We start from the raw sequence: 15,792 nt of genomic DNA, 5'->3' as shown, positions 1-15,792 counted from the left end.
GTGGAAAAGTGCTCCATTGAAAGCCTCTCAGCTTACAATGCTCCTCTACAAAGAACACACTAAGGCGATATATTTCTCTGTCAACATTCTTTTCTAAACACTTTCATGTATGATATGTGATCGGGCTACTGTACTCCATACTAATCTTTCTCTCTGTGGTCGAGCTAACCTATTAAAAGCCCGGGTGGGTAATATGACCCGTGTGGTGCAGTCATTTCAGCCACTCTGTTATTCCAGCAAGCAGCTGTTGTGTGTTCCTCCTCAGCTCGATTCCCAAAATCCATCCTCCCTCCACAAACAGCACCAACCCCTAACACACAAGCTGGCACGCTGCAGGGGTCGAGCTCGTTTTGTAAGAGACAAAACACTTACGAGTCGATTTGCCCAGCGATGGGCACACATGACTTGGCAAACACAAAGCGAGTGGCAGCAGCTCGGAGTCTATTTAACAGACCGGGATAGTAAGTGACATTAAAGCTGCTGTCTGGGATTCCTCCTGACTTAGTGGCTGGATACGAGGTTTCTCATGCACAGCTCGTAACACAGTCAACATCGTTTATGCTTGATTGCGAGTGGACATGTTTGACCCTGGGTTTCCAGAACAGTAGAGCAGAGAAAATGTGCAGTATGTAAAAATACATAAGTTAAACCCCTGTGGCCTCATCCTCCCATAAAGATGCTGATTGAAAATGACACACCAGCTGCTCAGGACCACACTCTGGGAGATTCCCACTGCTCCTACACACACACAAACACACACACCCAGATTCACTCCGTACACTTTAAAACAACAACAACTGCCCTTTAATACTGGTTCACAAATACACACATACACACACACACACACACACACACACTGATTTTAGCTACCAGTGTGATCAGATCTCCTTGTCTACAGCTCCTGTCAGAGCTCATAAGGAAGGAAGGAATGAGGCCAGAGTAAACACAGCACAGTTTAAGAGACAGGCCCCACTTCAGCTCTGATGAAGAGGTGAGAATAACAAATGTATCGTTTTACTCATGAGGTACAATAAACATGGAACAATCTGTCTCAGTGACACATGAGACATGTAGCATATGTGCAAATTATTAAAGCCATTTCGAGGGGGTTCAATCATGAGGCCGTAGTTAAAGGCCATTTTTATTATCCTTATCAAACAACAAAGTGGTGGACTTCAGTCATTACAGTCACTCATGTCCGACGTGAAATGTCGGGCCAGTAATTTGCCATATTTTGTTATTGTCAACAAGCCCCATAAAGAGATTAAGGCATGTACGAGACCTAACACTTGGCTTCTGTGTCTGTGCCGTAGTTTCTGCAAGGGCCAAAAATAATGCCAAACCAATTTCAATCCTTATATAGTTTTACTGAGTAAAAGTGGGAGGTCAGCTTTGAGTAAAAATCTTTTTTGTTTGTTCTTTGTGGGCATCAGGGAGACTATTGATTTGCCAGTCACTTCCAAAACATCTGTAAGAGGTAGGATGTCTGGGACAAGCACATTTTTGTGGCTGAAAGTGTTTTTGTTATGTAAAGGAGTTTTCTTGGAGACACAGAACAGCCCACAGTACAAAATATTAAGACTTGGAGGTGACAAACTTAGGCTACACACACACACACACACACAAACACACGTATACAGTGTGACAAATTAATTTAAATTTCATGTGTCAGGTACATATTTAATGAATTTGAATTAATAATGAGTATTTGCAAGCTGTTATTAAGGCAATATTTCTAGTTTTAATTCATAGAAACAGTTCGGTAAATGTACATTTTAACTATTTTATTTGATTGAAGTTATATAAAAAAGGCATCTGAATGGACCCCCCACTTTTGACCCACTCATTTCTTCAGCAGCAGGATGTATAAAGTTAGTGTTTGCATGACTACTGCATCTTGTACAGATATTTATAAAGTTTAATCAAACTCCATTAATAGGTCTCAGCTATTGATTAACATGATTAAACATCTTTGAATAAAAGTATTCACTTTCCTATCATATAAATATTTCTCTTTGTCACTGAAGTTTCCCCTTGTTTGAAATAATGATCATGCTTTATTTTCTGATACACCTGCAACTTGGCCACAGATGATTTTTGGTTTTAAATTGTGACGGAAACTCGCGTTGCTTGAGCTTCTTGTACAGCTTTATGATACTGAGCTAATTGGCATTATAATAATGACCCCGCAGTGTAATGTTTGTGTATGTGATTCATTTTAAAGTAGCGTTTGTCCTTTTTTCCACAAGATGCTGACATGATGTGTTTACTCACAGTTCAGAACATTTTACATATGCTCCACATGCAAATGCATAATGAAAGACAGAACTGCAGCAGCTGACATAACACTCCTGAAAGAAAAGAAAAAAAAAATTCTGTACACACACATTCACACAATGCCACTGGCAACCTCTTCATGTCAGTGACGTGTTGGATTTCATATCTCCCAACCCCCTTCGCTCCCCTCACACATACACTATAAGCCTGTCATTCTGTCAGTCTCCTCATTTTTACCTGAACCTTAAAACCAAGTCTAAAACCTCAACAAGCCATCGGAAAGTGTGAGAAACTGGGAAAGGAGTGTCTTTACAACAATGGTACTTTAATTTATCCACAAAACCACAGAAAGTCATGTAAATACACACACACACACACACACACACACACACCTCTTCCTCTCTCTCCATCTCCATGGCAGAGGCCTTTACCTCAAGTGATCTCAGGAGCAAACGTCCCACTAATGTGTTCTGACAAGTCAGCTATAGGAAAAGTGCTAACAGCGCAGTGCAATGATTAACACCCAGACGCTCAGTCATACCTCAGCAATTTAACCTCAGTCCTTCAACCAAGCCCACTGCTGCAGTACAGGCAGTCTAATTTCATGGGGACAAATAAAGAGAAATCATTGGCCGCGTGGCAGCGTGGGAGCCTCTGAATAGTTCTGCGGGCTCGTTGGTGAAGTTGGCCTAAGGAGCACTCGTAAGACTGAAACACACACCTGATGTGGGGGGACGCCGCACTTAAGGACTTGTCGGGAATGACTGGAAGTTCTGGCGACATCCACTATACGATGGATGAGAACTTTCTCTTCGTAGCAACAGTACAATTTGTGTGCAAAGCAGCAAGATCCTGTGAAATGATGACGACAGCATGGACTGCAGAGCCATTATAGATAGATACTAAGGTACATACTTTAAGTAAATTAACGTTTTAAGAAACAAAGCTCAGGCAAAGCTTTAGTTACTGTAGAGGGACGATGTATGGGCTTGCTTCTACATGGGGTAACGGTTGCCCGACCACGATGTGTAGGGAATGGGGAACATTTTGATTTTTGGTCTGAATTTAAACATTTAAAAAAATGCTGGTCAGTCCCTGCAAAATTTTGTGGTTTGGTTGAATTAATTGCTGGGATCACAACATCACAGACTGTCTAGAGGGCCGAGTGTGAGGACAGGAGGAAGAGCGGGGCATCAGCACTGTCGTGTATTTGCAGCAATGGGGAAGAGGAGGAGGGCATGGGAGGGCCAAAGTGATGAAAGTTTTTTTTCCTGTCTCAACATGTTGAGCAAACAAGCCTTGCAAGTTTACACAGATTGCAAAAAAAGGTCATTTCATTTTAACCCAATGCAACAGAGGCCAGTTCTAATGGGCATTTAGTCAAGAGCTGCTGTAATGCAACAGGAAAAACAAACGGCAAATGACGAGTGAAGAAATGTCTTTACTCGTCATTTCATGGCTTCCTTGACGCTCTCTTCCACATCTTCTCATAGTGGAGGCATGTTACACACTATGGGGGAGAGTTGGGCCTGGCTGTCCATCTGCAGTGCTGCCCCTCTGGGTAAAACAGGAGGTCAGAGATGCTCTGTCCTGTCACCCACTATGATGCAGCCTTTACCAGGCACGTGCCAAGAGCAGTGCCCGGGGGCATGGTCCAGTCATGTGCTGCCATGTCCTCTCCTAGGACTTGTCTTATGAACGTTTGCTCACCCTAGCTGTGAATGCAGATGGTAGTAAATCCTTTGTACTTGTACTGTAGTGTGTGTGTGTGTATCCTACATCAAACTAGAATCAGGCTATAATCAGTGCTGTTTACGCACCATAAGTGTGTCTTTCCTGGGGCCTTTTGATACTGTGGGTCTTTTGGCATTAGCTTCAACAACAGTATAAATTAAAATTTCCTCAAAGTAAAAAAGTCCCATGTCTACAGCTTGTATCAGCCAGGACAGACTTGACAGCATGAGGTCAGTGGATGACAGAAGCGCACACACAGGCAGGAGGGCTCACTCTGATTTATTTTTCTTCCCTTACTGAAGCCCACCCACCCACCAAGACGTCTTTATTTTACAGTTTAGAACAAGCTCAAGAAAGTAGCATCACAAAAAAAAAAAAAAAAAAAGAAAAAAAACTGAAAAATGCCCTTTTCACTTAGACTCGTCACTTTGATGGGGGGCTGTTGTCGCTAACATGAAAACCCATTAGGAGGCTGGATGGCTGCATGTGTGTGGGTTTTGCACTAGGGTCCCTCGGAAGTAGCTCAGCAGTTGGCAGATAAACTTAGCTATGAGGCCTAAATCTGACTATGCAACTTTCCGTATCTGATGAACTATTACACTAAGCCACACAGTGCGAACACCGGCACAGTGATGAACCCAATGCAAACAAGCCGCATCGTCTGCACATACAACATCAGGGAGAGAGCAAGATGAAGGGAGGATGAGAGAAAATTGGTGATGAAGCCTGAAAAGATTCTACATTTGTACACCACTCACAGTCTGGTATAAGTCATTCTGAAATGTAAGGTCGCTATGCAGTTCTATGAAATGAGGCATTTCTTGGAAGGGAGGCTGAATGGACTGCAAAAGAAAACAACATCGAATCACTGGAGGTATTGCAGTAAATATGAGACGATGAGGAGAAATGGTTTCGAGCAGATGAGAAACGAGTGGTTTTCGCCCGCAGAAGGTGACTCACTCAACACTTTCTCACACAGACTGCGACCTGTGAAATGATTGGCTATGACAATCATCCACCAAACCTTCTCCTCATCACACACACACACACACACACCAAAACAATAAATTAACAGGTCAGGATGGGAATTCCTATCCAACGGCGTTCACATGTGGGAAACCGACCTGTGACTGATGCCCAGTAATTGGTTCAGTAGCTTTCCAGGCATTTTGAATCAGGACAAAAGGAGAAAAATGTAGCGTTGATACCACTGACTCATCTACCTGCCCGCTCACAGTGGGAGGCTTCAGATCAGGGCCAACTTTAATAACAGGCAACCAGGTGCTACTTAGGTAAACGGTGTTTCTTTTAGTTGGATCACAATACATTTGCAGAGCGCGCTCGCTCAGCACAAGGCTCTTGTCTTTGTGTTTACATAAAGGTCATCATCTGAAACCTGAACAAGGGGAACTCCCTCTGAGTAAACGCTCTGAAACATGATACCCACAGCAGGCAACCCCCATTAGGTGGGACTGAGCTCTGACTGCTGTCAAACAGGCTCAGGCTTTCACATCTCCTGTGTTTACATAAATGTCATTTGTCTCCATCAGTGTACATACAGTAATCTACATTTCCCAAAGTGAAACATTTGGCCAGATTCAGACATTGACGGCTTTGACTCTTCTTGTGTAAGTCCCTGACGAGCTTGTCAAACCTGGATTCAGGCAGACGATCCCATTTGTCCTGACAGATACTGTCGTGCTTCCTCAGATTGGATGACAAATGTCTGTAAGTTAAGATCTTCAGGTCAGAGATTTGTGATTTGCCAGGTGATGAGCGGCAGCTCTGTTCACCACACATGGGGATGGGAGTTCAAAAGGGTCCAATTTTATGCCATGAGACCAGAAAATCTTTTCTGAAGTCCCTGGGCCTTTGGTGAAAAAATAAACTCCATACTTTTTTGTGACTCGCCTATTAGAATGTCACACATTTCTGATAATATGAACCAGTTAGCATAAAGTTAAGAGCCACAGAAAAAGCAGAAAAGCTATTCATTCATTTATATTTAATTTCAGTGCAACTATGAAGACACCTACTTTACAGTAACGCTTGGCTGAGACAGACTAACACTTATATATTTTTCTTCTCTCTGTATGAAGTATTTTGTATAGTTGCAGCTTGGGAGACTTCAGACTTCTGAAACTTCAGATTTTAGAGCATCATTAAACATGCATATAAGAGTTTTCCATGCATCAAAGGCTAATAGTTTCTGGAAGTGAGCATCTTATCTATAAAGGTAGAGCTTTGAAAAATGGCAGATGTGTAAAATAAACTTTAATTGCATTGAATTGACCAACATATGCGACCACAATGCTCTAAGACACAAACACGCATATATCACATAACCACAAATAAGTATATTCACTTCCCTCATTCACTAACTAACATCCACTTTCTCACCTGCACCAGACTTTGATTTCTTCTCATCATGCTGTTACAGTCAAACTTGGTAGTAGTATAACTATTCTGCTTCTAACTCTTCTAGTAACAGAGACATCCAGGCTCTGCTTTACGTCGCTGTGCTGATCAAACATGGTTCTTTACAGTGTTTTGCAGCACTTGGCTTTTGCGGTTCGTCAGAAGCTTCTTTTCACTGAGTCACACGCTCAGAGGGTGACGGTGGGCCTCTCTGTGCCCCTATGTGGGCCACAGGTTAAGAACATATACGCTGCATCTACAACGAGGGATTTCTGAGCTGACTCTGCAGCAGTACACAGACATAATCAGACCATAAACCTCGCAAAAAGCTAATACAGAGGAGTTTTACAGGGAAAAAAGATCTCTCTATGCGACAGAGACTCAAAGCCTGGACTATTAACGACAGCTTAAAATACAATGCTCGACAGTGCTGGGATTTAGAGCAGCATCTGATGCTGGCTTCAAACACAGCATAACAATCACAACTTTCAGGATGAGCCAGCATTGTTTATTGCAGCCTATAAACCCCAGTATTCCAAACAATAAAGCAACTGATAGATATTTGAAAAGTGAGAGCAGCAGCTCTGCATGTCAGCTCAGAAACCTGAGACGGGCGAACACGATGTCGCCCACCCCCCCACACACACACACACACACACAGACACATTTTCCTGCCATGAACATTTTTGCGTGGATAAGAGTTTGTTAATCCAGAGTTGAGATGAATGGTGGCCCTGTGTATGTGTGTGCACAGGCAGGAAGGAGGCCAGGGGGACCCCAGGCACAGCTCCACTCTGCACAAAGACTGTCTCAGTGCTGCTGCTTCTGCTGCTGTCATTCATAAGGAGCAGAGAGAAAGATGCAGCAGGAAAAGGAGTTACAGGGTCCATGCAGGTTTTAGTGAGCTCCCCTTCCATCACTCCAGGCTTTTACTTTGAAAGTCCAACAATAATTACTGTAAAAAGCTAACACACGACAAAGTCAACACTTGAGTCGTTTCTTCATCTTGCAGTTGTCAACAAGTCATTTTGCCTTGAGTCATATGTGTGTGTGTGTGTTTGTTAAAAAGCAGAGCTCAGTTGAAGGTGAACTATCACTTTAAGCCTCAAAGCCAATGAGGATGTGCTGTGTGGGCATGTCAAACAGAGGATAGCTGGATGCTGTGAGGGCAGGCTCAGAAGCCCATCTGCTTCTCTGACCTCTTCGTAGTGTGTTGGCTCAGACATGGCAGATAAGGCAAAGTGTGTTTTTTTTTTTTCTTTTTTTGCCTCCTGAAAGCAGTGGATGATGAAATTGAACTTCTTCGAGTTATCCAAACATTGTTCAGGCAGAGCGGCTAGACTAAATTAGTATCAGACATGAATACAAGTTATTGCATGTTTGTGCATTTAATGTTCAAATTCAAAAAACCTTGAGCCATGACTATGTGTAAAACCCATATTTTATTTACAACCCATATTTATGTTATGTATGTTGTTCAGTGATGGTGCCTTTCCAGATGTGTAAAAGCTTTTCTTTGCACGATACAGCTTTAACTAACATTTGGGAATTGCACAGTGAACTGTGTTCAAAGACAGTGATTTCTGGACGTTCAATAGAGAATAATGCCCGTTTTTAATGTAGTGCTGCCTTATTTACATTTTACACATCATCGCCACTTCTTTTGATTTGGGTTTGCAAAAAAGAAAATGCACACCAAGCATCAACACAATGATCACAGTCAGTTGAGTGAAGCCACCTGTTGACTGATTGAAATGATCAGGTTCCAATTTTTTTTTTCTAAATTATCAGTTGTCTGGGAGAATAATGATGTTCACTCATTAACAACCACGTGGTTCAGACATGACATTATGTTGCAATTTTAGAGCTTCAGTGTGCAAAAACCCAATAAAGGAAACATTAAAATAGTTAACGGGGGCCTTCATTGATATTAACCATGTTTTTTTTTGTTCTAGTTTGAGTAGTACATGTAAATTAATGCCATTAAACGCTCCTCTGATTCCCTACTTTAAAATATCTTACTATTTCTACCTGAAAGAAGCAGATGACGTCACTCGGATGAACCTTTAGTTTGGATTATGTCATCTTGTAACTCACACTATACAGGTTGTCATGGTGCTCTTCAAGGTCTCATTGTGCCCATAAATGATATTGTGATGTTTAGGCTCGATATTTTGAAGGCAGCTCGTAAATGTTTAATGCATACCATCACATTAATATGATTATTGTAATAGTCCCTGTGACATGTGTCGGCATGGAAACATAGTTTATTTTCATTAGTGGTTTCCAACCAGCTTTAAAAACAAAAAAAGTGTATTATTAAAAACAGGAAACAGCTGTTTAATGACAACAAATAAAGGATTACTTGGATCTACATGCTGCAGCCGGGTGTTTGGCTGATCAAAAGTGAAACTATCTGACAGTTGAGTCTAATGATAATTACTACTGCAAACCTCCCCCTGAAAGAGCACAAGAAAATGATTCAACAGAGTGTTTCGTTTTTAACGGTTTAAAAAAATTGATCATTTGAAAAAAAAAAAAAAAAAAAAAAAGTGCTCCCAGAATTTGTAGCGCAAGACTAAGAGCAGGAGTCTGTGAAGTGAAGGTGGCTTAAAATATTAACAATCTATACTCAATGTTAGTAATATAGTAATTTACAACATGTCAGACAACAAGAATGACATAAATTGAACAGGTCATAATGATACAGCGTATCATAAAAGATACACTGTAGGTAAAGCTGAACCACAGCTGGCCAACAGAGACCAAATAAATTGCTGCTAACATAATGTTTTTAGGAATACGAGTGGTTTTTTTGTTTTGTTTTTTGAAATTGTTGAACTACTGTGCTGCTCGTACTTGCACTGCACTGAGTTTACCTTCCTAATTGTCAGCCCCCCTATTATAATAAGCATACTTCTTACATAACACAATATCTAACCACAGACCATCGTAAGGTACAGCGAGATCCAGGTTTATGTAAAAATATGAAAATCCTTTCAATTAACATCACAAAAAGAGTAGAACATCCTGTTTTTATACAGTATATTTGCTCTTGGCTTGTCCTTGTATCGATCAAGTTCCGTATTTAAAGACTAAAGTTGCTGTTTTGAGCCAAAGTGAGTGTGACGGGTGGAATTTGCTGCAACATTCAGCTTCCTTTTATGTTCTTTTGCTCTTTATTAAATCACATTATTTTTCATCGGTTGTAGCTTTGTCTTTTGCTTTTAATAATTTTTTCCTATGTGCACAAAGTAATGCCAGTCATTAACAAAGAACTATATAGTGTCAAACCACAGGAGCGTAAGGGTGTTTGCAGAGCACAGCATAAACAACCCACTTCCGGAGTAATCGTTAAACGAAGCAAGGACAGATGCAACCATTTCCCCGGGGCCACTACTACAAAAACATCGTTTGAGCACCTGTGAAAGGGGGCACCAGGCTAAATCTTACCTTGGGCCCTGAAAGGAATAATGCTGGCCCAATCCGTGCAGACAGCAGTCAGTGCGCGCCCCATTTACATTTATCAATTATTACTTAATTAAAGATTTGCTCCTGGGGTCTCTTATAGAAGTAAATGTAGCTGTGGGTAAATGTAAATGTAAACCACAACTGGATTCTTTTTAATAGCTGATGATAGATATCTTATACTTATTTTGTAGATAAAAACGATGACAGCGAGTCTCTCTGCTGCAACAGCTGTAACGTCATACATTTCAAACCTGCTGTTAATCAGAATAACCGAGAATCATTCACCAAACTCACAGCCACACGTGCGTCTAATGTTCATGAGCCCTGGAGTGAAGAGTCCAAGGATCCTTGTCGGTGCGCATGAGTCAACACTTTCATGAGGTATGTAAATCAGAATTCCTGAATCAACCTTTTAGCAAACGGCTGGACCAAAGTGGACTGAAGCAAATGCAGCGGCATCTCTCTTTAAGCTACGATCCCTATAAAACAAGATATGCGAGGTCATCGGTGAGCCAGCGGGCTCCCATGGTGGCTGCTGACATTATTGCAGTAGCTGTTTGACCTCCCCAAGGGTTGACATAGCTCTGCGGAACAGGAGGACAACTAATGGATGAAACACTTTCACTCAGAATGAATGTACCTGTAAATGTAATCCCGGACCTAATTTCTCTGCATATTGCATAATGTCTGCATGGAATAATCCCGCTGCTGTAGGAAGGCATTTGGAGGAATCATGTCCTTATGGACAATATTGTTGGTTTCTACAATTTTGGATAACAAAATCTTGCTCATGCTCCCTTTGGGCAAATGCAGGATCCTGATTGGCTAGATTTGCCAGATGATTGGCCAGACCCTCTGATTCAGTTAAAGCAAATAATTGTATTTAGCATCTCCTGTACGCGCTGAACACGTTGACACGTTGTAAGACATGTGGGGAACGCAACCCCAACACTGCTGCTTATGGCAACTGGACTCGCTTGAGGTCCGGGAAGCACCTTTGGGATCACTGTGACCTGGATCACTGGCTTATGTTTTTGCTCATTTACCAAGCTTGCTGCTTCTTTTCCCTCCTTCAATAACTGTATCGAATAAAAATGAGGCCCAACCCTGGGAAAAAGTAGCAAGTAGCACCGTTGGTATCCGACTGCTACATCAGCCAAAGCCTGTCATTCAGTGTAATTGAACAAGATTTAAAGAGGCCATGTCCTGCATAATTTCGGTTGTTATTTCTCTTCTGGGGTACGACTGAAAGGAGTTTACAATTGTAAAAACAAAGGGTCATTATGCAGCACCTCTTTTGGAAGCTCTAAAAGGTTCCATTTAAAAAAAAAAAAAAAAAAAAAAAGAATCCATCAATGTCTTACTTTTTCTTCTTTGGAAAAAGACATCAAATTTAATTTTCCCGAACAACCAGGAAAAAAAACAAAAAAAAAAAAAACACAGCTTTTCTCTGCAGCATTCAGATACTCTCTTAACACACAAAAGGCACAGCGAGCCCTGAGCCGAGCGGTGGAAAAACTTTACTGTTAACCTGAGGTAGTGGGCATGGTTCTTTTTGTGTGGAAACTGGGGGCCGTTAATGGACAGTCTGCTGGGAGGAATTTAAGAGGGTCCACAGAAAGCTGCTCACAGCTTTAGTCTTGTTTAATATGTTTAATACACATGATCACAACACTACAAGTGTAGCATGTCCTCTTTAAAAGGACATAGTTTTATAAAGTATATTCACTGTGCTTTAGTTGGCACAGGGTGACATCCATCATCATTCAGCCATCATTACCATGGGATCTTTCAGATCTCTCCCAACCATATCATAATGTGAACATGGTGAACAAGAACAGCCCGTTTTCTTTCACAATGAATGTTGCTGTGCCACTTTAGCGTGAAATTTCCTGTAACCTCTGTAATTTCCCCAAAAAGAATCAAGTTTCAACAGTGTTGTCAGTAACGATCAGTGGCCACAGCACAGAAGGACGTGTGAGCCCATCAGCTTTTCAGCAGGAATCAAACAGAGACATGCACAGATGCTTAAAAAAAAAAAGAGAGAGAGAAATCTTCACTTTCAGCGGCCGTTAGCACCACCACCACTCTCTTTACAACCACTCCTATGGTGCAAAGGCACACACACACAAACCCCACCCACCCACCCCAAAAAAAAAAAAAAAAAAAAAAAAAAAAGATGGTGCACTACAGTCAGCATGTGTCTCAACTTCCTTCCTCTGACAGCGTGATGCCACAAAAACAGTTGCACGCGGGAAACCAAACGCAGCTGGTTGGGAAGACAGAAGTGACAAGGAGCAGACAGGAAGGCTGAAAATGTTCCTGGAGCCAACAGCAGCCTGAGATGTGTGGTTAAAGATGGGAAACTTATGTCACCACCTCATAAATGCTGCTTAAAGGTTACTGTCATTTGTATTTACATTTTTCTGCAACTAGAGCTGAATGTGGGTTCAGGATTCACAAACAAACGACACAAACAAAGACCCATGTTCAATTGTAAAGAGAAAAACCATAAATAATACCAGAAAAGGTTGCAGCAAAGCTTTCTTTGGATCATAAACGCCATTCAGTGGGTTATTTCAAACAGCAGAGAATTTTCTTAGTAAGCTGTGACTTTAGCTCTAGTGTGTCTGTGAGATGTCAGGACACCCGCTGTTTTATTATCACGTGTCATATGTCAGCCATCATACAACAAGTGATGAGTGACGGGGGGGGAAAGTGTAAGATTGGTGCCGCAGGTTGTTCACGTTGAATGAAATGAGGTGGAAGTGTGAGCTGTTGTGAAATGTTGTGTTGCTGCAGCGAGGGCCGGGCGGCAGCAACAGGTGTGCGCGTTTGGATCTTGCCAAGAGCAAATCGGGAGAATCAACTTACACAAACGCGTGGTAGATGAACGCCCAGGCTCTCGGTCTCTCCAGCACGTTGTACAGGTTGTTTTGGAGCCGCCGGTAGCGCACGTTTCTCCGGCCGCTCTGCGCGCTGTATATGAGCGGCTTCCCCAGCAGGCTGAGCCGGGCTCCGTGCTGCCCCCTCAGGCTCTCGGACCCGGCGGCACCTGTGGCAGCGGTGGAGGCTGAGAGCAAACCGTCTCCCGCGTTGTTCATCATCTTCCGTCCGGACTCCACATCTTTCAAGCCGTAGCCTTCGGCGCGGTGCCCTGCCGATGTCCTCATCCAGAGCCCGGTACCGCCTTCGTCTCCGCTGTGGTTCCGGGGCATGGCATCACCGAAGCTGGTGTCAAGTGCGCGGAGGTCTCTTCAAGCATGCGTGTCCTCTTCTGCCGGGAGCCGCTGCCCTGGACGAACAAAAAAAAAAATAAAAAAGAATCCCACGTGCGAGACGCAGCGTAACGAGCGCTGAGTGGGGAGTGGAGGCGCGAGCAGGGGCGCACTGTTTACCGTCACACTGACCGTCCTCTTTCCTCTAGCATCCACCTCCCGACAAACCCTTCACATAAACTGCGCGCAAAGGTGTCCACCGCGCCTGGCGTCTGACGAAATAAGTTATAGATGGCTACGGCTTGTGTGTGTCCGTGGGGGGGTGGGGGGCGGCGTTTCCCCTGCGCTTTAACGCTTGTTGCTTCAGTACAGATTTTGAATGGACCCAAAGACAGAGGACATTTAGACGCTAACGCGGTAGTGGTGCGCAAAGGCAGCACACATGTACAGTAAATGACCAACCATCGCTCCTCGATTCATTTCATTTCCTCCCCCCAAAAGTTCCAAATGACACTAGACTATCAGGTAACATGTGTTCTGACGGATTTTCCACTTGGTCGACTGGAAACGTAACCACTGATTACGGCTCATTGAACATCTGCAGAAAATATTAGTGTAACCAAAAATACTTTTAATTTGGAGAGGCCTCTGCGCGCGCTGTCAATATGATTAGGTTCAGTTATTAAGGTTCGATGTTATTAGAAATTCTTGCAGGAGTGGTGAGAAACCATGTGCCATCATCTTTTTTTTTTTTTTTTGAAAATTGTTTACAAACTTTACTAAATATGTGAGTGTGAGTCCTGTGTTCGGAGGAAACTGAGATAAACTGAGGTCCTTTGTGTTGTTACTGCCTGAAGTGAAAGTAGTTAGAATATTGTGATGTCAGTTGTGTCTGTGAGAACTTCCTCTTCACCGTCCCACAGTGCAAACACTCACTATAACTTGACAACACCTTCTACTGCTGCTGCTTCCACCTAAACTCGCTTCGACCACAAATTTACAGTTTGTGAGTGAGTGGCCAGGTAGCAAGAAGTGTGGGGTCTGGGGTTCACACACATGGGTTCATCTATGGAGGACTTTCCGGCAAACTACGCCCTCTACTGGTGAATGCAGCACCTGGCAACCTTTCTGCACTGCACTAGTTTGCTCTGACTGTATATGGTCTCATAAAATATTGTCTGTGAAGGAAGGACATGAAACTCAGGTGTCTCCGTTGTTCTTTTCCTTCACCCCATTTTGGAATATTGCAGTTCTTTTCTTAATTCTACTGGAGATACCAGTGTTTTAAAAAGATGCACAAGTGTTTGGCTAAATGCCGGTGCAAATGTGAATAACATGACATTTTGGTAGTTCTCTCAGAGACTGCGGCTAAAAACCAAGCCTGGTTTCTGGTTGTCCCCCGCAGTTCCGCATTTACTGGATTTGCTGGGTTTCCCATGCCCATCTGATCACCAGTAATAGAAAATTAGATCAGAAAAACACTGAAGCACTTAATTGGATCAGGGAAAAAAAAAAAAACTTTAATGGGATCGAAAATAGGAAAGACTGTTGTCATGTGTACAAATGTCACGAGTGATTATGCAACAATAAGTGAAAACACAAATTCTTAAAAGGAAACAGAGGTAAGTGGTGAACGGCCAGAGGTTAAAAAAATGGTTCGGTTACCCAAAACAGAAAAATAATGTACTTTTCAGAATTACACAAAAAGGCCTTTTTCAGGAAACAAGAAAGGGGTTAACAGCTTAAAGCTTTTCTGCAGCAATGGAGGTTGTTCAAGCCATGAAAATTGAAGCTACCAATTCCTACAGGTGTCACAACTTATCTTGATTGCTTACAACCCCCTCACTGTGAAAAAGTAGTGCTGGAACACACTGTGGTACTATACCCTCGAGAGCATTATTTCAACAGTATTGTACAGCAGAAAGTAGTGTATTGCTATAAAAACTGTGAGAATACAGCAGTTAACAATGGAAGAGAGACAGACCATCGTAAACAACAGCTTTCGGCTTGTCCCTTCAAGGGTCACCACAGACGAACGTGTTCCGCCGCCGGATGTACTTCATGCTGCAACCCTCCCATTTTATCCAGGCTTGGGACCAGCACCAAGGTGGCCCTTGGTGGCTAACCAAATGCTGCCCGGCCCCCCCCTCGATAGAGTGTTGCTTTGTCTGGATATAGGGTTTGTAAATCAAGCGTATTCAGCTTTCAAGTGGGGACGTGTTGTGTTATACACATTACACTACACCACTCATCCACATCTTTGTTCCACTTAGTGGATTGCTGAATGGTGCAACCCATCAAGGCCCTTTATAAGTTAGAGTTGATATTTCTTGTTTGAAAGAGCTCAAATAAAATCCACTCGATCACAAACACTCATAAAAAGTGCAAAAATAATAATAAAATGCCTTAAACTATCCAAAAGAGGCACAGTATGAGATAAAAGAGATATAAACAGATACAAAACAACGAAACAATATCAAAAGACTAAGACACACAAAAAAAAATGACTAGAAACTAAATTGTCCAAAACCAGAACCAAAATGGACAAAAAATGTTTCAGGACAAATATAAAACGGACAAAGCAAACGAAGCAACTAGAAACAGACTACAGACTCAAACGACTACAAAAAACACAACAGACAATTACAGAGTCAAAAAACAAATTGAAAATGAC

General features: G+C 42.4%; 1 protein-coding gene across 8 annotated transcripts in view; it reads right to left on the bottom strand.

The window, feature by feature from the left end:
* Positions 1 to 13,479, bottom strand: part of kcnq5b (potassium voltage-gated channel, KQT-like subfamily, member 5b) — a 112,557-nt gene extending 99,078 nt beyond the window's left edge. For 2 of the 8 annotated variants that reach the window (XM_067498535.1, XM_067498534.1), the window contains exon 1: positions 12,775 to 13,474. In XM_067498535.1, coding sequence (XP_067354636.1) covers positions 12,775 to 13,118 — 344 coding nt within the window. In that variant the 5' untranslated portion in view covers positions 13,119 to 13,474. Of the gene's footprint in view, positions 1 to 12,774 lie in introns of all 8 variants that reach the window. The other 6 variants (XM_067498540.1, XM_067498541.1, XM_067498537.1 and 3 more) reach the window with 6 other exon arrangements.
* Positions 13,480 to 15,792: the final 2,313 nt, after the last annotated feature.

Source organism: Channa argus, chromosome 3 (assembly GCF_033026475.1).
Source record: "Channa argus isolate prfri chromosome 3, Channa argus male v1.0, whole genome shotgun sequence".
NCBI lineage: Eukaryota > Metazoa > Chordata > Actinopteri > Anabantiformes > Channidae > Channa > Channa argus.
Note: the sequence above shows the minus strand (reverse complement) of the source record. Positions and strands in the feature narration are given on the sequence as shown.